The sequence below is a fragment of the Aulostomus chinensis genome, chromosome 20, assembly GCF_037954235.1.
Source record: "Aulostomus chinensis isolate RoL2024-O1b breed Wild chromosome 20, RoL_Achi_v1.0, whole genome shotgun sequence".
Taxonomy (NCBI): domain Eukaryota; kingdom Metazoa; phylum Chordata; class Actinopteri; order Syngnathiformes; family Aulostomidae; genus Aulostomus; species Aulostomus chinensis.
In genome coordinates this window covers 16,920,987-16,944,580 of record NC_141339.1, presented here as the reverse complement: position 1 = coordinate 16,944,580, position 23,594 = coordinate 16,920,987, and the positions used below count along the sequence as shown (strand labels likewise).

The following is a 23,594-nucleotide window of genomic DNA, read 5'->3' as shown; positions in this document are numbered from 1 at the left end:
CTGTGTGGAGTCTCCATGTTCTCCCCGTGTCTGTGTGGGTTCTCTCTGGTACTCCAGCTTCCTCCCACAGTCCAAAGACATGCAATTTGGGGACGAGGCTGATTGATACTCTAAATTGACCGTAGGTATGAATGTGAGTGTGAATGGTTGTCTGTCTCTGTATGTTGGCCCTGCGATGGACTGGCGACCTGTCCAGGGTGAACCCCGCCTCTCGCCCGTTGATGCTGGGATAGGCTCCAGCCCCCCCGCGACCCTTAATGTGTAGGAATAAGCGGAAGATGACGATGGACGATGGATGGATGACGTCTATATGCAGCACCTAATTAAAAATAGAACCAGTACAACACCGGGTATTTCAATGACTTCCCCATGCGCCTGCCAGATCCCCAACAGATGAGCAATGTGAGGTGAACACTTGTCCCAGGAGGCGATGCGCTCATCTTATCAACATGATGCATCTCCCTGATAACACCATGTGTCTGCTGCTGCAGCTGCAGCTGGGGTTGTGACCACTGGGAGTAAAGCACTGCATGTTTAGAGGATATTTCATCACCTGTTTAGTCACTACACCGGACCACCGGTCTAGCAGTTGTTGTTTTTTTTAAAAAAATGTCTTACAATCATCTTTTTTTTTTTGTTATTGTGATAAAAATGTCTACCTCAGAAGCTCATACTGTCTATATTTCGATACATGCTCCTCATACTGAAATATTAAAGCAGCTGTGGAAGCTTGCGCGTGTTTGGGTACGTGTGTGTGCGTGTGTGTGTGTGTCCATCCCTTGATGACACGTGGATGATTAATCATGGTCTACTGGCTGCGGGGTGACCACATGCAAGCTGCGGTGCGGGAGAAACTTAGAGGCGCTGTCCACGGTGCTGAATCGCCTCTCAGACACTGAACGCGGGGGACCGACGACACAAGTGAGCGTCATCTCTCTACGACCTGTTCATACCTGAGCGCTCCTCAACAACGACAAGGATGACGGACGCCTACAGTTTCACTCGGACGTGACGGTGAAGGACTTGTGGATTTAAAAAGAAGAGGAAGAAAGAAAGGAACGAAAAAAATTAAAAAAAAAAACAACAACTCTCGAATGGAGAAAATGTTCCTGTCATATATCGCTGCGGGTTACCTGTCTACCGCTGCAGCCTGAGCCAATGTAGAGTACATTCATTCATTCATTCATTCATTCATTCATTTGTTCTTCAAAGGAACATGTTACTCCAGGAACCGCAGTGATTTTAGTGCCCTTCAAATCAAACGAGATCTGCGTTCTAATCTGAGAGGAGCGACGAGACCCGCCGAGACATGGCTCGCCTGCTCATCTTGGTCAACTCCGTGGTCCTGTTGCTTTTTGGAATCGACGTGTTCCTGGTAGGAGCAAGTAAGTAAGAAAAGCTCGCCTGCAGAAGGAGTCCAATCAATTAATGTGCACTTATACAGCCTTATAAAATGCGCCATTAGTTCTACTACTAGGATTACAAAGCAGGGTTTTATTTATTATGGTGCTTAAATATGCACGTAAAAGACTCAATTATGCGGTTCATTCATACACTAAACAAGAAATAGTACGAGGAGCATGCAGGTAATATTTTAAATCATTTATAATTGTTTTCTGCTTGTTTTTATTACTTACTTTTATTTGTCAGTATGCTATATTATCACCCTCAAGGCAGCAATATTAATTTATATAGAAACAAAACAATAATTTCCTAGTGAGACAATCTTCATTATTCAGCTTTTACCGTCTGTTATACACTCACTCAGCTCCCTCGGTGGTGTTGCAGCTCGCACTTAGAACAGATTAAGGTGATTTTATAGAGCTCCTAATATTCATCGTCACTGACACCAGTTGCTGAGATTCATTCATACACTTACCCTCTGTTTTTAGTGTGGATGTTTACTGTGTGTGTGTGTGTGTGTGTGTGTGTGTGTGCGCGCCCCCCCCCCCCCCAATTCACTGTGGAAGAAACTTTTCCTGTAGCAAGAACCTTCTACAGTTTCTTTATCTACCTCCATCACTTCCTCTCTCCCACCTCTCAAAGGAACTCACCCTGACATGTGATGGTTCCTTCAGAGACTCAAGTTGGCACTTTCCGTTTCTCTGTGTGTGTGTGTGTGTGTGTGTGTGTGTGTGTGTGCGTGTTTATTTGTGCATGGGACAAATATCCTGAGCTTTTGTTATGTTCTGCTCTGACATGTGAGAGCAGCTCTGTGTAGTTTTGCATCGGGTTGTCAAAAGCAAGAAAAGCTGCTATTAAAATAATAAACACCACTCTCGTAAATACGGCGGCTGCAATAAGCTTCAAAGTCAATGACAATATAAGTGAAGTTCGTTCGCTGCTGTGCACGCTACGAGGTGATGAGATTCACCGTGACATGTCATGCAGGGAGAAGGTAAACTAATTTTAAGACTCTTTGGTTCATGGGAGGGCTGGTCATGAAATATTGATGTGTACAATGAAGAAGGAAGAGTCAGTGATGCCCCTCTCAGTTTTTGCTAGAATTTGCTCAAAATACTTAAAATCTGTGAAATAAAACCAGTGAGTATTTTTTCGTCATCTTCGTGCAGCAAAAAGTTTTTATCAGTCTTGATTATTTATTCAGACTTGTCTGAAAGCAATACCTTCACCCAAAAAAGATGTATTTTCCCTTTCAAATACCCCCAAATAGGTGTACAGTATGTACCTCACAAAGACTTGTTTTTTTGCATCGATTCTTTGCAGCTTCATAGCGCAGAAAGAGCCAGTCACATGCATTTAGCTTGAAGCTAATAGCACCCCATAGCCACGACAACAGCAAAACGATTCAAATGTCCATTTACAAACTCTCAAACGCTTTGTCCGGTTTAATCCACATTTTCTTTATCCCATCGTATGCTCGCTAATCTAAAAACACTTGAATTTGAACTCAAAATGAACGTACAGCTGGGAAAAGCAGCGTGGCTTATACCTGACGACGTGCTGGAGTTATTCAACTGATATTTTTGGACCGTGTTTGTGTCGTTAGCTTCAAGCTAAATATACACGTCTGACTCTGTCTCTAGTCAGAGTCTAGTCACAAAGAAGTGATGCAAGAGAGGAAAAATACCTCTTAATTAGCTCTAAACACCTATCTGTGAGGATGTGATAGGCAAAATACAATTTTTGATCAAAATATCCCTTCATGATCCCTTTGTTAAAAATGCAAATTTCTAAAATACACACGAATGTCATTTGGCTAAAATAGTCACGGATGAGCTATAGAGCAATATCTGAATGTGACTGAGACAACTAGGCCGGTGTATTAACCTTTCTCAACTCAATAACGGTGTCTTGTCACAGCAAAGTGCAATAATACGGCTAGTCTTATTTACATTTACCCAGTCTAAAATCAAGCATGCGGGACAACGAATCTCATGCGAGGACATGAATTAGAATTTATTGGCTTTATTAGACCGCCACGCTTACTTCATTTCTCAAATTGGCAATCCGCTGTTCATAAACCCGCTGACACATTCCTGACAAATACGCCGTCGCTATTAGATATTAAGCCAATATTTACTCATGTCATAATTTGCACGACTGTCACACAGCAGGTTTCTTACGGAGGAAACAACAGGACTTCACACCCCTGTTTCGATCACACTTGTGGGTTTTATATTTGCTGTACATGCAATTAACTATGCCTAAATTCCTGCACATCAATGCAGGTTTGACATCTTTTTTTTGGGGGGGGGGGGGGGGTGAGGAGGCAATGTTTGCTTGCAGCTGAGAAACCTGAGGGTTTGTCCAGTGATTACATTAACCTTACACCGGTCCCATCTGGTCCCAAAGTTATTTCAGTGTTCGTGAGGAAGAAGACGCACTGTACTAAAAGAAAGGGCGGCGTATTTGTAAAAGCACACAACTTTCCTCTTTCCATCTCCATCTTTGTCACTGCACCAAGTGCATACAGGTGTACAAAGATTTAACCCAAGACCACAAAGTCACCGTTCCTACAGAATGTGAATGTTGTCTAGGAATCGGGCTCCGAAGGGAATACAGCTGAGAGATTAAAGCAGGAAAGGTTGTATGGGGGCAGGCTGTGCTGCAGCTGAGATAAAACCAGCATGATCCTGCTTAAGAAGTCCGCAAACTGGCAACCGCTAACACCAGAGCCTGTGAGCAGCTGCAACCTCCTGCTGAGGAGAGGAGAACGTTTCGATTTCCCACCCTGACTTTAAAACCCGTCAACATGACATTCGAGTGGGCAACACATCAAAAAAAATTCAAGGCACCTGTTATTGCTTTTACTTTTAAGATGAATAGATGATTTCACAAGGGACAAATGTATCATAATTATTAGAAATATTACAAGGTCTCAGCTCTACTGAGACTCCTATATGATCAATAATGCAGGGGTCTAACACCTCGGTAAACCACAGCGCTTTGCCTTCTGAGCGTTTGAAGTGATATGAATCACGCACCTTTGGGGGTTTCGTGTTGCAGTGGGTAAAGCAATTACTCGGAAGGTTTTCTTCTGCAGGATAATTAACAAAGCTTTCATTCATGCCAGGCTTGATACTGTTTGTCAAAGTCGGCGGGAGCAGATTCTCTTGCAAAAAAAAAAAAAAAAATCACTTGAAGTTTTTTTTTTGTACTCATTTCTGAGGAAAAGTACACAAATAAATGAAACAGGCAATAGCAGTGTACTTTGTGCGAGGAAAGACAAAGCTTATGTCTAAACCAGTCCCTCGATGAGCAACAATATCTTTAAAATTGCTTGTTTCAGTTCAAAAATTAGGAAACCGCTGCGAATATTGATGGATATTATTTTAAAAACAGTAGTCAAAGCAAACAAGTACCAAAAACAGAACACAGCCGTCCACAGTAAAATAGCATTTTCTTTTGAATGCCATGTTATGAACAAATAACAACAGATAAATTGACAGTATGATTTGGCAATACTTTTACTTGTCTCCAGCTGTAGCCAGTGTTGACATATTAGTCCAAGAATATCTGATGCTAACTGGAACTTATTCTGATAGGTCCAAGATGGCAGCTTGTGCTGAGCAATTAACGGAAAATGTATTGAAAATGACTTGCGGTACGGCTCGCCGACAGTTGCTCATTACGGTTAATTGCTAATACCATAGAAGAGCAGACCTTGACAGAGAACTGTGAGGAAAAAAGCGCTTGAAATGATCACTTATTGATTGTTGATGGGATAAAAGTTTGAAATAATTGTGATCCTGATTCCAAATCAGACAGCCGCCTTTCTAACTGTGACTGAAAGTGGAGGCGATGATGACGTTACGATTCAAAAACCCACATCAGAGGCAAAAAGCAAGCAGCAAGCGGCAGCTATATTGTGTTTTGACATTATTTAAACATGAATGCTTTTCTGCAAGCAGCGTCAAACTCACAGGTCAGGCTTTTGGACAAAGAACAGAGACGACATGTGAAATTATATCCATTTAATTGATTCACTCTTATTCTGGCGTATTGTTTGAAAGAAAAAAAGGCATCCAAAAATCAATCTCTTCTGTTTATATTTCTAATATATGAGCGAAAGCAGGATGTGCGCAAAGTCAAAACATTTGGTTCCATGGTTCTACGTAGGTGAAACCGTTTCAAACTGAGCTCCATGCTAGCCATCCACCATCCTCATCTCTGGACGTTCTCTGGTTGGATGAGTAGCAGCTCATGTGCCGCGCTTTTGCTAGAGGCTATGATTCATCTTAGCAGCGTGCCCACGTCCCCAAGAGGGTCTCGCCATTTATTTTCACTGACATACACCTCATTCCCTTTGAACTCTTGCGGTTTTATTTCAGATCTTACATAACACGTTCCATGGAGTGCTCAGCACACGTGGCCGATAACAAATATTGAAGTATCCACAATGGTACTCACAGAGAACATCAAAAGAGCCAGAATGGAAGATTGGATTCTATATCAATAAAGAGATTTGCACCAGGAAATCACAGAGCTGTATTCAGCTCATACACCTACCCAATAAAACAGAATCAATGGTTAGATAATAGATAACAGAAAATCAAGACTGCATTGCTTATGCATCATACAAATGGTAAATATATTAGCGTCAGCTGATTCATCGAGCTGCTCATCTTACTGAGTTTTTAATGTAAAATATACGTGTATATATACATGTCCAACTCTGGAAGCAATGTTATGCAGGAACATGGCCAAGGATTTATGGCTAGCTTCATCTAAGCTGTCACTTGCTCCATCTCCAGTAAATGAACCATAGAAAATGCATCATGGGTGATTTTTTTTTTTTGAGCCCATGCATGGATGCCTGTAACCCACCATTAAGTACAGCATATTGACTCCAAAGAGAAAGAAACATCGGCAGCATAATACACTCAATGCCAATATGCAAAAAACAGCCAGTGGCATATTTATATTTGGCCACTGTCTTACTTTGGCATGCTAGCATACTAAATCAGCTAATTAGAGCTAAACAGCTTCGGCTGGAGAGGAAGTTTTTTTCTGCAGGGTTGTTTTTTTTTAATCATAAAATAAACCCTAGATAGACAAACGTGAGATTATCAGGTTCATCTTTTTGGGCACCATTGACTGTACCAAAATTATAGTCCAACCATCCGATGGTTGTCAAGATATGTTAATCTGACTCCACTGACCAAGTGACCAAAATTGCCATCACAAGTTGACTGTATTGCCATCTGCAAAATGAGAGAATGACGCGGCGCAGAAACTCCCCTGGAATTTAGCTTTACTGCTGCTTAATGTTGGGAATTCTATTGCCAACAAAATGTTTGGTTATTGGAAAAGCAGTCATGGCCAACTCTGAGGGTGAGACTGAATACTTGAGGACAAGTCAAGATCTTGAACTTTATCTGTTTGGTGACTTTTGGAGTAAGAATGCTAACAAGCTAGCTCCCGGTCAAGTGGAGGCTCTTTGATGCATGCACCTAGGAGAGAAAAAGGACAAAATTGCCAGTTCTAGCAAAAAGAGCGAAACCTGTGGCATTGAGGATAAGTTTCAATTTTTTGTTGAAAAACTTTTCCTGGGTTTGTGATGTCACACACTCTCAAAATGACAGCAAAAGTGAAAATGCTCTAAAATCTGCTCCAACAAATGCATTTATCCTTCCAACTGTTCGCTCCATCCAACCCTCCAACCACCAAGCATCATGAAAATCGGCCAAGTATTTTTGAATAATCCTGCCAACAACCTGCACAAAAAAACCCATAACCTCCTCATTATCAGATCATTACCATGACCATCAAATCAGCAGGACGCAAACTGCCAGTCGTTTAGATCCTGTCTAGGCACAAGGACGCAGGAACCATTATTGTAAAAATATGTATGACTCATTTTCTGTGGCTCCAAAGCTCAAGGGCAATCATACACTTAGTGAATTGTCCCCTCTCTCTACGCACCATACATCTATCTTAACTCAGCACCTGCATCCATAAAGGGCTTTCTCATTATATAGACAAAGTGAGACAGACATAACCTGCTGACCGCTTGCTGATACCAGCGTTAGCCATGGTCAAAGCCACTTCTCTCCCTGGTCTCCCAACAGTTGAAACAGTAATTACCGCTTGCACTCTCCAGCACAGGATAAGCATTAAGCTCCCAGCATGACCAGTGCAGTGAACCCAGTGCAATCAACTGTGTTTATAAAATGTATGTATCCAAAGCCACGCTCAAGTTCATTGCCAGTGACTTGCTGTTACAACAACAGTGGATACTGTAAAGCAGCATGCACACAGGGGTGTATGATAGATCCAGGTTAAACATTTTGAAGTAGCTGCGCCTGTGTGAGACAAAGCTGTAGTTAGGGGGAGCTTACAGAGGCATCAAACACAATGGAGGTATGCTAGTGCATGCCTCCAGTCGTAGTCTGGGCCCCTGGCACTTCAGTGCTCAGCCCTAATCCAAGCTACAAGCAGTGATGACCGGGCCCTCACCCAAATGGCAATATGGTGACCGCTATTTGCGTTTTACATGGAGTAGGAGACTAATGCGTGTTTTGTGGTGCAAATATCACAGTGAAAATTGGCCTGATGTTTTTTGCTTGACCCTGCTAGCAGCCAAACAGACTCACCTTTATGAACACATTGATAATCTGCTTACCTTTTCTTTTTTTTTCAAAGAATAGACAATGAAACAAGGATGACATGAGAATACTTCAGGAACCATTCAACAGCTCTTAGTCTGGCCTTCTGCTCAGCTCACTGACTCGCTCACACAAAGTAATTTATAAGCATGTCATGAGCCTGGGGGACTGTACATTGTGCTTGTGTTTGACCTTGACCCCTCCCCCCCCCGCCTGTTTCTCAAGACGAGGGGAGACTGATAGCCACGTCTGACCTGAGGGTCTTGAGATTCGCTTCAATGTCACCTTTCGCACTGAACACAGAGGCCATCATTGATTGTCTTCGAGATAATAAAGACAGAAGTGCAAGAAGCAAAAGAGAGAGATAAAATGGGAGACATGATGAGATAAGAGGAGAGGGACGTGAGAGGGGCTGAGCTAGGAAGCTGCAAAATCATTTGAAATACCTCCCAATTTTGTCATTTTGCCTTTCATCTGCCTCTCTCAAGAGCACCCACTGAGGGAATATTGTTCTCATACAGGGCAACTTTGATATGGGTTATTGTGTTTTTGTTCTATGAGTTGATTGCACTGTTATATGAGTTGAACTGCACGGCAAATTGCCTTTACATTAACACTTTAGTGAACCGCTATGAAAGCTCCAACCAGAAATCCTGCCTCTCTTCCTTCCCTGTACTTCTACTCTGAGACTCTTTTATTTATATTATTTATATATTTGTTATGTGTCACATTGTCCTGGTGAAACTGTTTGACAGTGCATGGCAATTCCACTTTCTCAGCCAACTCTAAAGCATCTGTTATTTTCTTTGATGACACGCAAAGTCCATTAGCCTCACGCCACTGACAAAAGCCCTGAGGATGGCCTCCAGGTCCCCATCTGCCCAGCCAATCCCATCTTCTCTCTCCATCTGACCCAAGCAATCGCTGGGAGACTGTAAAGCTTTACAGGCCCTCTATTACATCTGTCACCCCCTGTTTCTCCTGCCTTTTGTCCCACTTCACAATCAGTGTGTCGACTGGCAACCAAATCATGATAGATGGCAACAAAGTGACAGGGTGACGAAACGTTGAAGGAGGCGGACATGAAATGGACACCCTGGTTACTTTAGTGAGGACAGTTTGTCAGGATGACAGATGCGGCAGAGATGGGAGGAAAAGGTGAAAAATTAATGTAAAAGAGTGAATTATAGCGATACTTCAAGCAACCAAAGGCCACTGCTGGTAAAATACGTACTTTTCAATGCTCCATAAATGCCTCAGGATGCTGAGAATTTGTTTTTCACTGGAACCAACCTGCTCATTAAGAGCACGAAAGCCTGCAAAACTGTAAGTAGAATAGGACAGAGCCTATTGACACAATTGTTTCTGAATGATATTAAGACGGCAGCATAACAATTTAAATGTCTAAGGGTCAGACAGGAGTGAGGTACAAATTAAACAAAACATCGCGCGTTGAGAAGGTAACAGCAAAGGATGGTATCTGTCTGTTCAGTCCTCTGGACACAATTGCATTGAGATCGGAACACTCAGATCACATTTGCTTGTGATTAAATATGGACACACTCCTTTAGCAGTGTGAACACAAATGTGATCAGGACATAAAGATGCAATGAGCCAGGCCATGATGTAATTAAGATCATGATCGTTTCAAAAAAGCTCAAAGAGATATATTACAAGTGTGTCCGTCATTGGTTTGGCTTGTCAAGAATAAGCCGGGGAAACGGACCCTCGTGCTTTTGCGTTTAATTTCCGACCGGTAGACACAGGGAAGCATCCCTGTGCTTCTCTCTCTCTTGTTACAGTCACTCAAGTTCACCCAGCAGCTAATTTGTGGCATTTTCTGTTCTTAATGAATGAATGAGTAAGAGGACATAATCCACAGCAAAGAAGAAATAGCGCATTGCTGTTGTACGCCTGACTGGAGGTTTGAACAATACTGAGTACTGTACCGTTGACCTTTGACCACCAAAGTATTTTTAGTTTATCCTCTAGTCATCGTGAACATTGCTACTATATTTGAAGACATTCCCATTAGGCTTCCCTTGAAATATTTATAAATGAGAAAGGGAGAAATTTCCCATATTGTATATGTTCCGTGACAGAGACCTTTGACTACCCCAAATCTTGTCAGTTCCTCCCTATGTCCCGGTGAACATTTATGCCAAATTTGAAGACATTCCCTGAAAAACGTGATGCATTTTTCACATCATCAGAGCAGCAGAAGTGCGTTACACGTGCAAAAAACACAAACTGTCAAATATGACAATTAAAAGTTTGAAAACAGAAATGATGTATGTGTTTATACGCATGTGGAGCGTGAAAGGTAAATCCAACCCAATACACATTTGAAAGCCAGGTGTGAACCGGCCCAAACAAGCATTTCAAAATGACTTTCGGTCGACTCCACTGCTTGATGACAGGCGATTTGTTTATCTAGACAACACATGAATCTTGTGCTGCTGTTTTTCCTGATTACATTTACTAATTCAATTCACGAATCTGACCGCATGAACTTTAATTAAGCACCAACACCTGTGGTGTGTTCAGAGTGCCAGTGTGATGTTTCAGACTCACCAGCTGCGATGGACACAGACGGCATGGATAATTGAATTTCTAGGAAAGCGCGTAGATTAACTGACCTTTCTGTTTTCTTTTCTGCAGACCGGCCGCCAGCTCCTGTCAATGTGTCTGTCACGAACCTGCGGGCTGACTCAGCAACTGTATCCTGGGAGGTTCCAGAGGGAGATATCATAATTGGCTTCTCCATCTCACAACAAGTATGATTCAACCTTCTAATGTAAATCAGGGACACTAGGAAAGGTCAATAGAACAAATCAGTTTTGTATACAAGAAGCAACAGTGGTTAGAATAAAGAAGTTCATCCTAAGTAAGTGGGCTCTTATGTGCAGGATCGTGGGCAAAGAAAGATTTGCTTTTGTCTGCATGTGTATTCTTAGGAAGCCCTGAGAGCTCAGCACGGAGGAAGGCAGGCTAAATCTCGCCTTCAAGCCTGGAATCAGAATGAAACTTGGCATGGCCGATTTGTCGTGAGAAAACAAGGTTGCTGCATGAATGCACAAATGTGGCAGCCAAACTGCATTCTTTTTTTTTCTTTTTTGGATTATGAGATTTCAGGGGTTTAAAATAGAAAACCCGATGAATGCTAACACTGATTGATGGAGTCAAATATTCCAGGGTAATCATGTTTATGCAACCCAAACATCTTGCAGCAATTTAAACTTTACTATTCAGTGCAACTCATGCGCCTTTATACATCATGTTATACAGCGTCATTGGAATGCATGCCTTGAGTGTAAATGGGGATTTAATCATTACGTTATTCATTGCTTACAGACAGTACCAGTCTTTATTCTATCAGATCCCTAATTCAAACAGGGCCATAAAAACAAATAAGACCATATCTGGCTGGAAGCCACTTGAGCAGCAGATGGGCTGGAGGGAGACAGACAGAGAGCTCACCATACAAGTGGGAGGAATCTTTCTCACAGCTTTGGCTCTCAACAGCTCAAATAACATCCTGAAAGGTCAAAAACTATGTCTGATACTTTTACTCAATGTACTCAAATTCTAAATAAATCCGAATTTTGACTTTCTAGTCATGACTGTGCGGTGCCAAATATAAACCTACCCGTAACCTTGATCCTTCTCTGGGTGGTGACCTCTGTGTCACCTCATTATGTCCCATAGAGATACAGGCAACTGTATTTAGTGTTTAAAATAACTTTAAGAATGAATGATCAGTGATTCCGTATTGTCTTTTAATAAGAGAATTCACTTGGTGAAGGTTCCTCGCCACATGAGTTTGCAGGTAATTACTGACAATTACGACTGCTATTCTAGCTACAGGATGTGATTCTTTCATTCACAAATGATCAACGTTTCCCACAGGTTGTGCTCATTCCAGATTAGGGGTCACAAATAAACTAGCAAGGACATTGTTCTGGCTCAGGATACAGCAGCTGAAAAAGCATAACTCACTTTTCCTAAATAATTAATATATACATATGTTCCCCCCTCCCCTTTTCAATGCCTGCGTCCCTCCCCTGTACCCTAAATGCCCAGAGGCAGGATGGACACATGCAGCGATTCATCCGGGAGGTCAACACCACCAGTCGATCTTGTGTTCTGTGGGACCTGGAGGAGGAGACAGACTACATCATCCAGGTCCAGTCGATTGGCCTCTATGGAGAAAGCCAAGCCAGCAAGAAAGTGCATTTTCGCACCCTCAAGAAAACTGACCGTTTTCCTTCCAACAGTTCCAACCAAGGTCAGCTGCTCCGAGACTCACACGCTCCTTTTCTTTTGCTTGTGCATGACTCAAAACAGCAGCTCATGTTCCCTTAAACAGGGTAAAGTCAAAGTAAAATCTTCTGGACACTTGCAGGATTAGGCTGTCATTACCTTACATTTCTTATTCTACATAACCCTCAGAGACCCACCAGCCGCCGTTGGCTAAAAATAGCTATTGTTCTGAAATGTTTAATAACTTTTGGACCTCTAATCCCATGCATCCGCTTTAGCTCAGCTTTTCAGTGGTATTGATTCACAGAGAGAGCCTCATGGTGTCTTCCTCTTGGCCAAGTTGCGATGGATGTAGATGCTTCGTCCTGGCTCCTGTTCTCAATTGATTCAACATTTTAGGTGTTTGATTGATCCGTGATGCCATGTTCGAACCCAGTCAAAAGAGCTTCTGTTCATTTGAACCAGCAATCTAATAGAGCTCAACAGTGACCGCCCATCTATTCACATTCTCCACAGAGGAGTTGATTGTCAGCCAAAATGTTGTAACAATGCGAGGGGTCGACTCATCAGGGGTGAGCAAGGTTGTGAAATGATGGTATCTGCTCCCGCTGAAGCCTCAGGTTTGTAGGATGTCAACCTTGTTTTAAGAGAAATGGCTTTTATTTGCGATCTCACAGAGAATTACTACACTACCCACAATACTGTGCACTGAGATATCTACGTCACAACATGATTTCCCTTTCTGACAATAAAAGTTGAACATTTCAGCCGTATCAACAACAAAAATGGTCCTTTAGTCATGAAATTTAATTATTCTAAATAACCCTGGGACAAAAATTATGCTTTTCAAAGCCTTATGGGATTTGTAGTTCTTTAAAACTCTAGTTAATTATGCAAACACTCCAGTAACTTTGCTTTTTCCCCCCTCACTTGTCCTGTTATCTTATTTGCGCTGATTCAAATGTTTCTATTGTCATGTTTAATCTGCTCTCATATAACTCTTGATTTTTAAAAAAAATCTGCTGAAGCGTCAGAGGAGGAATTAGGTTGAACCTGAGCCGCACTGAAAGGTTGAACGGTCGCAGCAAAGCTGTGTAGAATTCATGTGATTTTCGCTGAAACAATTCCCCAAAACACACACACCCCCCCTAAAGAAAAAGGAGGCATAACTTTCTGAATAAATGATCCAAATACACGTAAAACAAAAAGCCACCTATTCCAAAACAGTTTTGGGGAACCTACATGACCCACTCTTCTCCCGAATCAAACGCTGTAAGTCACTTGATGCTGGCTATTAAAATAGGTGAGAAAAACAAAAGAAAAGGCAGGAGAGTAAATAAATACTCCTGGTCCTTTGAGAGCCCACAATCAAAAATCTATTTACTGTTTTAACAAGTGTTGTATATCACCTTCCAGCTAGAGTGCAGTTGCATAGCTGGAAGTACACAAGGCCATGACAGGTTATCGGTACGTCTACAAGTAGTTTATTGATACGGTTTTGGCTACAAACTCAATACTTGAAGGGATTTTTATTTATAAACAATAATATATGAACTGCCAGTTATTTATGTAGAGGCTCTGCTAAAGTCAACAAGATGCTATAAAGTTTGTTAAGAGTTCGATATTAAGACAGGCCACCTCAACGCCGCATCACCATCGACCTCTCTTACATAACACCAGGCATTTTTTCCCCCCATTATTTCTACACAGTCTGCTGAGGCCTTTTTCCTGGGGCACAAACCCATTACAGACACTTTTTCTGCTTTTGCACTAAAGCTTCTTTTACCGTTGAATGCTTTTAAGCAGCCAGACGTTGTAAATGAGGCTCAGTAAAGGCTTGTGCCAACATAAGAGCAAGTAACCTGAAGCCTTCTCTCACGACATCCCTCTGGGGGGGGGGGGGGGGGGGGGCGGCTGGGGGATCTAACTGTGCCTCTTACGGATTTATTTTCTCCCAGACACTGATTCATTATTGGCACACTCTTTAAGCATGGCTACAGGCAAGCTCCTCTGAATTTATTCAGCTCTGGATCACTCTGGGTACCTCATCAGGATTCTGAAACTCGCTCTAAAACACTTCAGATTCAGCGTCTGTCTGGGTTCACCTCATACACTGGAGGAAATATAAAGAACGTGACCAGTATACAGTAGGCCTCTCACGTTCATGAAGCACAGATAAGAGGAAGAAATTGCTCTGTTAATCTGCACAACAGGAGTTTATGATGAACCAAATATACGACCTCTTAAAGAAAAAAAAAAAAAAAAAAAGCTTGGATTCGGCAGAAACAGGTCTGTTCAACCTGACGTTATTTTATGATCAGCCTGAGGTTGTGAATAGGAGAAACGCTGATGCAAGTGAATCATAAATGTTTCTTCTCTTCAGCTGACTCAGGTGGGGTACCATTCATTAAGAAGTGAACGAAGCGAATTCAAGTTCAAAAAGTAGCCTTTGCACTCTTCATTAAGATAAAACAGCTTGATTTATACTCAAGAAAAAATTTTTAAACTGAACAAACCAGAGAAAATTGCTGAGGATGAAAAGTCTTGACCTCACCAGTTTTTTCGAGACTCTTGATTCACTATGTAATATTAATCTGGATTTGTAACCACCCCCCCCCCACACACACACACACACACACACACTTCACCCACGAGTTGTCCAAGTGGGCCAGAAAAACAGTCCATTCAGTGGATGAGCTTCATTTGTGGCAGTTTGTTTTCCTAAGTGTGGAAGCAATCGCTGTCAGCTTTCCATAAATCTAATACCGGCACTGCTGACTCTCCGTGCCCTAGTTGGAAAGTCCCAACCAATCACATCAAGTTTCTTTATGCAACGCTCGTCAAGTTTATTACTCAGCCTCTCTTTTTTTAATGTTTGCCTTCTTAAGACGACACACTGATATTTTTTTGGTCAGATTTATTGTGGCCTGAATATATGTGACACGCATCACCTGGGAAAATAGTCTTTTATTTTTGTATAACAATTGATCTTTTTTCAGATCGCACACACATTCTACACGAGGGGCTACGTGAGGGTGAGGAGATAATGACTGAGGGAGTTTCGCCCTTTCAAAGTACAGTTTAATGTGGAGCTGCAAGCATCCATTGATCAGAATTAAGTTTCTCAGGTTGTTCCAGTCAACATTCATTGTGTTACATTGTGGTCAACAAACCTAACATTTAAGTTTTGGACTCAGATAATACAATGTGAAATAATACAATTTGATTTAAAGTCAGCGTTTCACTATTTCGAGTGGCAAAAGACTTAACACGGAAACCTAAAATCAGAGCAGAACCCCCCCCCCCCCCCAAACCCCCATCAAAATCAGTAATGGCTGCAGAGAGCGAGGTGTTCCACATCCCAGATATTCTGCGTCATTATGTCACTTTGCTTGTTTACTCTGAATGAAACAAAGCAGACATAGTGGCGCCCCAGTGCTGGAGTTGAGGTAGCAGGTTGGCCGTCTGGAATCAGAGCGTAATGTGCAACACATGGGCGTCTCGACTAAGTCCCACCTGCTGGCTTTCGTTTATTCACAGATGTCACCTTGGCTCAGAGCCTTGACTACTTCCTCTAGTTTGCACCCCATCCAATTTTTTTATTTTGATGCGCTTTATACAGAACCTGAGGCGATGCATTACCAGCTTGAGCAGCAACACTGATATGTTAGTTTGCCTGGATGGGTGTCCCTCAGCAGGATTATGCAAAAAAAAATTGCCACAAAAACTTGGAGGAGTGGTGTTGCGTGGGCCTAGGATGCCATAATGATTGTGGGGCAGACTTGTTTAACATAGCAAAAAAATGACATTTTATTACGTACGCTGGCCTTGGCAGAAATAGTGAGTCATAATCAAATGAGTCATGAAATTCGATGGAGGGGTGAAGCACAGGCCAGGGTAGAAGCCAGTAAATCTGGGGGCAGATAACTCTGACCCCTCCAAGTGCTGTTCTAGCTTCCATTATGTGTTTATCTGTTCTAATAATGACTAAAAAGGTTGGTTAACTCAATCGATGTAAAGCAGAGCCTAACAATGACGTATGTCACTCACATGCAACAAATCCATTAATTATAACCTGAGGCTATAACCTAGAAATGTCATGTATATCTATATTAATAACTCATATCATCAAGTACATGAATTAAATTCTTATTTACAACTTCCAGTCTGAATCTTGCACCATGTTACATCAGCTAATCTTCTATTTTAGCTATAACCTGACCAGAAATACCGAATTATTTTGGTCCTGGGCTCAAATTTTTTGATTTGTCTGTCTATGCCTCAGTCAGGACGTATTGGAGTTACCAGACTTAGCAATGTTACCTGAAGCAATGTATTTTAATGATATTCTAGATTAATTTTTTATTGTAATAAAAGTTCAACACAATTTTTATACTATAATCCTACAAACTGAGCTCGCGCAAACTCCTGCATGTGTGAACCAGAGAACTGCGCTGGACGGTCCTTCTACTCTCTCTGGGGAAAGAAAACGCAATATCAGACGTGACATGACTGTGGTTAAGGAGTGGTTGTTGAAAGATAAAATGTGGGTAACCTAGTTTTGTTGCCAGAAAAAAAAAAAGCTGCACTTGCTCCTGGCTTGCAATTATGTCGGCTACATATGATTTATACAGCTTTGCTTCTCATACATGTAAAGAGTACGAGAAGAAGGTGTGCTGGTAAAAGTACAATTTTTTTCTGCAATTTGGTTAAACAGGCAACTAAATAGGGATGAGTCATCTTGGTAAAAGTCTGCAGGAAGTATAATGTGAACAATATGAACGTACAGAGCCACAGTGACAGTTACCAGTGTTAGTGAACACGGAGCAACAGTGCAATCATTGTTGAGTCACGAACATCACATCAACCTGGGAGCCATCTGTGCTGTTCCTCCCACATGGCATCGTTAAAATCTCCTCTGTTACTTCACTAGCTGCTAATAAGCCACTGCTTTGCCAGTAGTTGTGCTGTTGAATTTTTGTCAGAGACAAAGTGAATATTAGACCCCTGCGCTAGTTATTAGCTGGACCCTTACAACTGCTTTAACTGCAGGTCTGCAAACTGACCTATTTTCACCAGCCATCCACTGCATGGTAGCAAAATTAGGCTGTTTGATGCAGAGATAATTCTGTTATAGTACATTTTCCCTTAGTCCAGATTGAGATCTCCCCTTTATTGTACTATAACAAGCTCATAAAACAGCCATGATCATCAGCTGTCCAGGAAACAGAAAAATACAATTTGACCCTTAAGCGGCCTCCTTCAGAGGGAGGAAACAGGCTTTATGTGTTTTTTTTGTTTGTTTTTTTTAACCACAACATTAATTTGCTCAAAAATATAAATGAATTTCCATTGATTTTTGACATCTTTTTTTTTTTGCTGGAGAGAATGCTTGCAGAATCCCATTCATCTTAAAGCCTTTACTTTTAATGTGGCATTTTTTCTTCATGTTCTTCCTGCTGTGAACCATAAAAGCCTTTTTTAATCTCGCTGGTTCCTGCATCACACAGCCATTGCAGGGAGACCCTTTGTCACAGCCAAGTGCCTCCTATTGATATAAACTGATTTGTGGTGTATACCCGAGTCTCCAAATTGCTAGAGCTATAATACCCATAAATCAATAGTGCTTTTACTTCCCCCATCCCCCTGTGAAGCTCTCTTTTATAATGTGATTATATAATAATGCATATACCACTTCATGTATACCTGCCTACATTTATTATCCATCTAAAAGTCTTCCTGGTTATAGATGTTATAGGGAAACTTTATAGGCTGCAGTGGAGCTTTGTTTTCAGAATCAATACTGTCTTCTTAAAGTCCGGCCAATTTCATTAGTTCCATAAGAAGCATTTACTCAGACTGTGTTTTACATGCTTCCAGAGAGATAGTCTACGCTGCGGTCTGGGGGCATGGGTCTGGTTTTCTCCACTGAAGACTTGAAATTACACTTTAACAAAGCTCGGAAATGTTATTTCGGTCGATAATTTTTCCCCTTGAATAATACCAATTGGTATTGTATTTTATTTCACTGGAAAGCCTGATCAGTCACCTTTACAATGAAGTACAACTTGTAAGGATCATGCATTCTTGGAATGAGTAACCCAGCAAAATGTGTGGGTAGTGACCCCCCCCAAAAAATTTCAAAAATCCCCTTCAATTTGCCTTATTCACCCCACAGCCATTTCCAGAACTGAAACGAGGATCAAAGGTTATGGAAGGAGGTCCTTCACTGGTGGCGTTATTTCTTCTCCCTACCTGTACTGAGAAAAGCCCAGCTCGACAACCCGCCCAACTCTGCCTCTGATTGGCTAAGAATAACGGGGCATAATCCCTCCATACTGCAAGCCTCGTTTTGTTTTCAGTTTGTGACGAGGTGAACAAGGCGTATTGCAGGGGATTTTTGCAACTTTTTGGGGGGCACTACCCACACATGTAGCGTGGTTGCTCATTCCACGTATGCATGACCCTTACAAGTTGTACTTCATTGAAAAGGGGACTAATCATGCTTTCTGGTGATATAAAATACACGACCAATCGGTATCATTAAAGGGGGAAAATAATGACTGAAATAATGTTTTCGAACTTTCTTTGAGGAGTATAGAAGTCTTCCTGCCTAAATGTGCAAAGCAAAGAGTTTGAAACGAAAGATGCCTACGCCAAAAGGGTGTATGGATACAAACTATTAAATTTGTGACACCAAAATTAGTGCCAGTCGCCTAAACAACCTTCAGACTCCAGGATCTACCTCTTGAAGTCATCTTCCCGCCAGACTATATGCAAATTTTACCCATTATTGTTGAGATATCCTGCTAGCAAATGAACACGCACACACAGACACCTTGGCGGGGATGATAAACCAAAATCATTTTTACTGAATATGAGCAAAATTAAAGCCTTAAAAAAAGGTTCTATTGTTTTGTTGGTGTGAAGGACATATTTATCTGAGTTTTAAACAGTGAACGCTTTCAACAATAATTGCTTACGTGTTACCACTGTTACTTCCTGCCACTAATTTGCAAGACAGCTTCACATAAGAAAGATGAAAAAAAAGAAGAAGAAGAAGAATATTTTCAGAAGATGGAAGCCTCTGGCAGTCTCCTACCTGGGTAGGAGGTCCCCTTAGACACAATTACTCTTCAATATTTCAAAGAGATACCACGTTTTCTTTGCTGAGTCAGAAACTGCGCCAGGCTCTCCATATTACTGCAAACTTCATACTGGGCTCTGAAAATATTATTTTGGCTTTTATGATCCAGTTTATTAGGTAAACCCCAAATATTGCAATAATTCAGATGCTGCTAGATAATCCCCCAAACACGAGGACAGTTTTTAAGGGGGGGTTTGAGAGAGGTGCTGATTTATTTTCCTGCAGGTCATTATGGAAGCTGAATTTGTGCCGCTACTAGGTTATAACGAGCGTTCTTCCTAATACTTTGAGGGCAATAACTCATAAATGCAACAGACAGACAAAATATTAGAGGGCACTCGGTGGGCACATACCTCCTCTGAAGTGACCTCAGCTGAATCCGATGTTTAAAAATAGGCCATTTTTCACTTTGTTAAACAGATCTGCCTCAAAATGTAATGAATTCTTCTTTAGCCAATATTACACTGTAGTGTGGGAAGGCGCTGCACCCTGGTCTCGAACCTGCGTCTACGGGTACCAACTACGCTCAGTGACCTGCTGCTCCTTCTCACACAACTTTTGATCCATTTCAAACTTGCTGACGGTTGTCAAAACTGGCTGTCAGCCACTGCAAAGCTTCTGTGGTTCTCGCTCCTCATCTTGGTGCCTGTTCTGTAGAGATAGTGTGTTCTCTCATACTCACTCAGCCGTATGTAGGTGGAGCGGGGTGGGGGGGGGGGTAGGGTAGTCATCCTACCCTGGTTGTAGAGCCCAGGTTTACGAGGTTCCAAACATGCCCAGTGCACGAAACGCTAAAGAGCCAGGCTGGTTTGCATAACAGCCAGAGTTCATATTTAACTGTGGCAACGGCAATCCAGGTAGAGTGGCCATCTAGCAACCAAAGGGTCGCTGGCTTGATCCTCACTTCCCCCTGTGAACATGTGAAAGTACCCTTGAGCAAGATACTGAAACTTAAATTGCTCCTGATGGCCCTGTGACGGATTGGCGACCCGTCCAGGGTGAACCCCGCCTCTCAACCAGTGTCAGCTGGGATAGGCTCCAGCCCCCCGCCCCATTAACAGATAAGCAGGAGAGAAAAAGGATGGATGGATGGATGGATGGATGGATGGATGGATGAATGGATGGAGGGTGACAGCAATCCTTCACATACACCCCTTCATGAAGTTTGGTGACAGTAGACTTATAGTTATTATGTAATCCTGCTCATGGACACACACCAATGACTAAACCTTGATGTATAATTCAGTTAACTTTGTGCAGTGTGACAACAGAAAATAATTTAAAACGCCCGTTGCGTTGCCTCGAGGAGGACCACATCTCCAAGGCTCAATTTGCATTATTTTGCTCATCATATGTGACAATAAAGTGGAAATACTGCTTATTATCATCCGTTACATTACTGGGAGGCTGGTAGCAACGAATAAGTTCTGTTGGAGCAACAATTTAGCACTGCCAGGTGTAAACATGTTGAATTAAATGATGACGTGTCTACAGAGAACTGCTACACTGAAATGCTTTTAAATTGAATCCTAATGAAACCTTAAGAGCGTAATTGTTGCATCCCAAGGAGACACGATGTTAAGAATAAATCAGATCAAGCATCTTTGTCACACCAGTACAGCATCCCTAGAGTGGTGTTACTGCTTCCCCCCAGCCACAAACAACAGCGTGGTATTCATGGTGAGCAGAAGGAAGGTCGACTAATTATCTCAACAACTCATTCTCCTCTAGCGGAGAATCACACTGCATATTTAAGCATGGTACTGATATGAAATATGTATGATACAGCAGCAGGACATGATATTCAGGTCAACTGGAGATTCTGTTCACTCACTCTGTGGTATTAAACCTGCCACTACATCAAATATGAATGTACATACACAATACATATGGATTCCACGCTCAGCATTCTACGCGGCGCAGCGCAGTCATTTTTCGAGGTAAACAAGATCATGAGATCAGTGAGAAAACAGCAAACAAGAAGAAGTTCAGTTGGAGAAATGTTGCAGAATACAGATGAGTTTCACTAGAAGATCCTTCCTCAGACGTTTGTTGCGAGAGAATTCAAAAGCGATTATGGAGTTGCTGATCGGCCGAAATGCACTAAAGAGACAAACTGGTTTGATATTGAGTGGGTTCATAGAGATTGAAGGGATGTGGCAATAGTAAACTGAAGGGCAACTCACAGCACCAGTCATACTTAGCACTGACCGGAGGCCTGACCTGGCATTTAAGTGTAATTTACAGCCCCGATATCAACTCTGTGGAACCGACCGTGCGGTGCATAGACACGGGCAACGGTGAAGGTGAATCTTATTAGGTAGCTGATGGATAGGTTCACATTTTTCAATTCTACCTTAATGCAACACTGACATGTCATATGTAGTTTGAAAGAGTTATTGGTCACTGTAATCATTTCTCCTCGACAGATCGGCTGTGAAGCAAACCTTCAGAGAGCAAGAGGGACAAAATGTCAAGTCACAGCTGAAGTGAATATAGCGGTCTGAGTTAGACAAATCAAGAGGATATTTCAGTCCCATCCCACGGAAAATATGACCTTTTGGCACAGTGAAGACTTTTTAAATTAGAATCCTGTTTTGTGGTGAACGTATGAATTCCCTGGTTCTACATCTTGCCCGACTCTGCAGTAGTTGCAGTTATGTTAAAGAGAATCTTCAGTTCAGAAAAAAAAAAGTCCCCTTTAACGTCCAGATAATAACATTGTATTTGTCGATATCAACCTGACAGATGCTGGTTTCCTTCCTACTTGTGTTCCTAAACTGAGCCAAATATTAAATTTATTGGCACTTTGCAAAACATTATTTTCCAAAAGTGAATGTCATTTCGACAAGCCGCAACATAACTTGAAAAATAAAACATTAACTACTGTCCATAACAAGGATGTGATGTGTTTAGATCCTTAATGACATTGTTTCTGTGCTGTTGAGATGTGCCAGCACCAAATCATCTACATCTGCATCCTGACGGTCCTGGGTGTGTTTTTACTGTGGATGTCCTGCAAATACAAGAAAGTCAGAGAGACAAAAGAAGACAAATAAGTGCTGATAAAACGAATCCAGGAGACTAATTTCCACATTTCTCTTGATGTAGTGAAGCTTTATAATCTATTTTCGTAACCTCGAATGAGAGTTGAGGGCATTTGAGACTTGCAGGGATCGTAGTGAAGTCAACGGTAGGATAAAATGTCAATTTTCCTTTAATGATGAGAACACCCCTTTTTAATGTTCTCACTAATGTCGGAGTTGAGTTTAAAGAAGCCTCCATTGTATAAGAACCGGTCTTAAATCTTAATAAACGAGCATCGCCTTTCCCTGGTTGATTTGTGGTCCATTTTAATCTCCGCTATGATACCCGACTATTCCACTCTGCCCACTCACACACTACTATCAAGACTAAAAATGTGGGAGCACAATTGACCCAGGTCTTTAATAACCATCATGTTAAGAGAGCTGACAGTCCGGCATTCGGGGGCCAGTTTCTTGACAGCTTGATTCACTAAAAAAAGGCAATTGGGAAGAGTGGTGTTCTGGAACCGATCCATCCCTCTGGATTAAGAGCTAGTTTGGGGAGTGGAAACAGGCACATAGTCAATCCACTTAAAGGCAGATTCATGCTACAAGATTGAAATGTGGTGATTCCCATCATCGCAGCAGCATGGCTCAGAGGTGGAGTGGCCGTCTAGCAACTGAAGGTTCACTGGTTCGATCCTCACTTCCCCGGTGACCATGTCCAAGTACCCTTGAGCAAGATACTGAGCCCCTAATTGCTCCTGATGGCCCTGCGACGGACTGGCGACCCGTCCAGGGTGAACCCCCACCCGCGACCCTTCACAGATAAGCGGTATAAAAAAAATGGATGGGTGATTCCCCTCACATTCACTATAGCTTTGTAAAATAGCCCCAAACTGGCAGGATGTGAAGCTTACAACAAAATCCCATGAAATAGTCCTGACCCTAATATGCCCTGACACTTCTATTGCAATGTTTTCCTTGTATTGTGTTACGCTATAATGTAAATTAAAATAGGTTTGTACCATAAGAACAAGTTTTTTTTTTTTATGTTTTAAGTAACCTCTAATCTCTCCTTTCCTC

At 41.9% G+C, this 23,594-nt stretch overlaps 1 protein-coding gene across 1 annotated transcript in view; it reads left to right on the top strand.

The window, feature by feature from the left end:
* Nucleotides 1–813: 813 nt before the first annotated feature.
* The window catches only part of fndc4a (fibronectin type III domain containing 4a), a 30,323-nt gene continuing 7,542 nt past the window's right edge, over nt 814–23,594 (top strand). Inside the window, exons 1-3 of the mRNA XM_086190205.1 lie at nt 814–1,385; nt 10,734–10,849; nt 12,156–12,360. Coding sequence (XP_086046331.1) covers nt 1,310–1,385; nt 10,734–10,849; nt 12,156–12,360 — 397 coding nt within the window. The 5' untranslated portion in view covers nt 814–1,309. The remainder of the gene's footprint in view (nt 1,386–10,733; nt 10,850–12,155; nt 12,361–23,594) is intronic.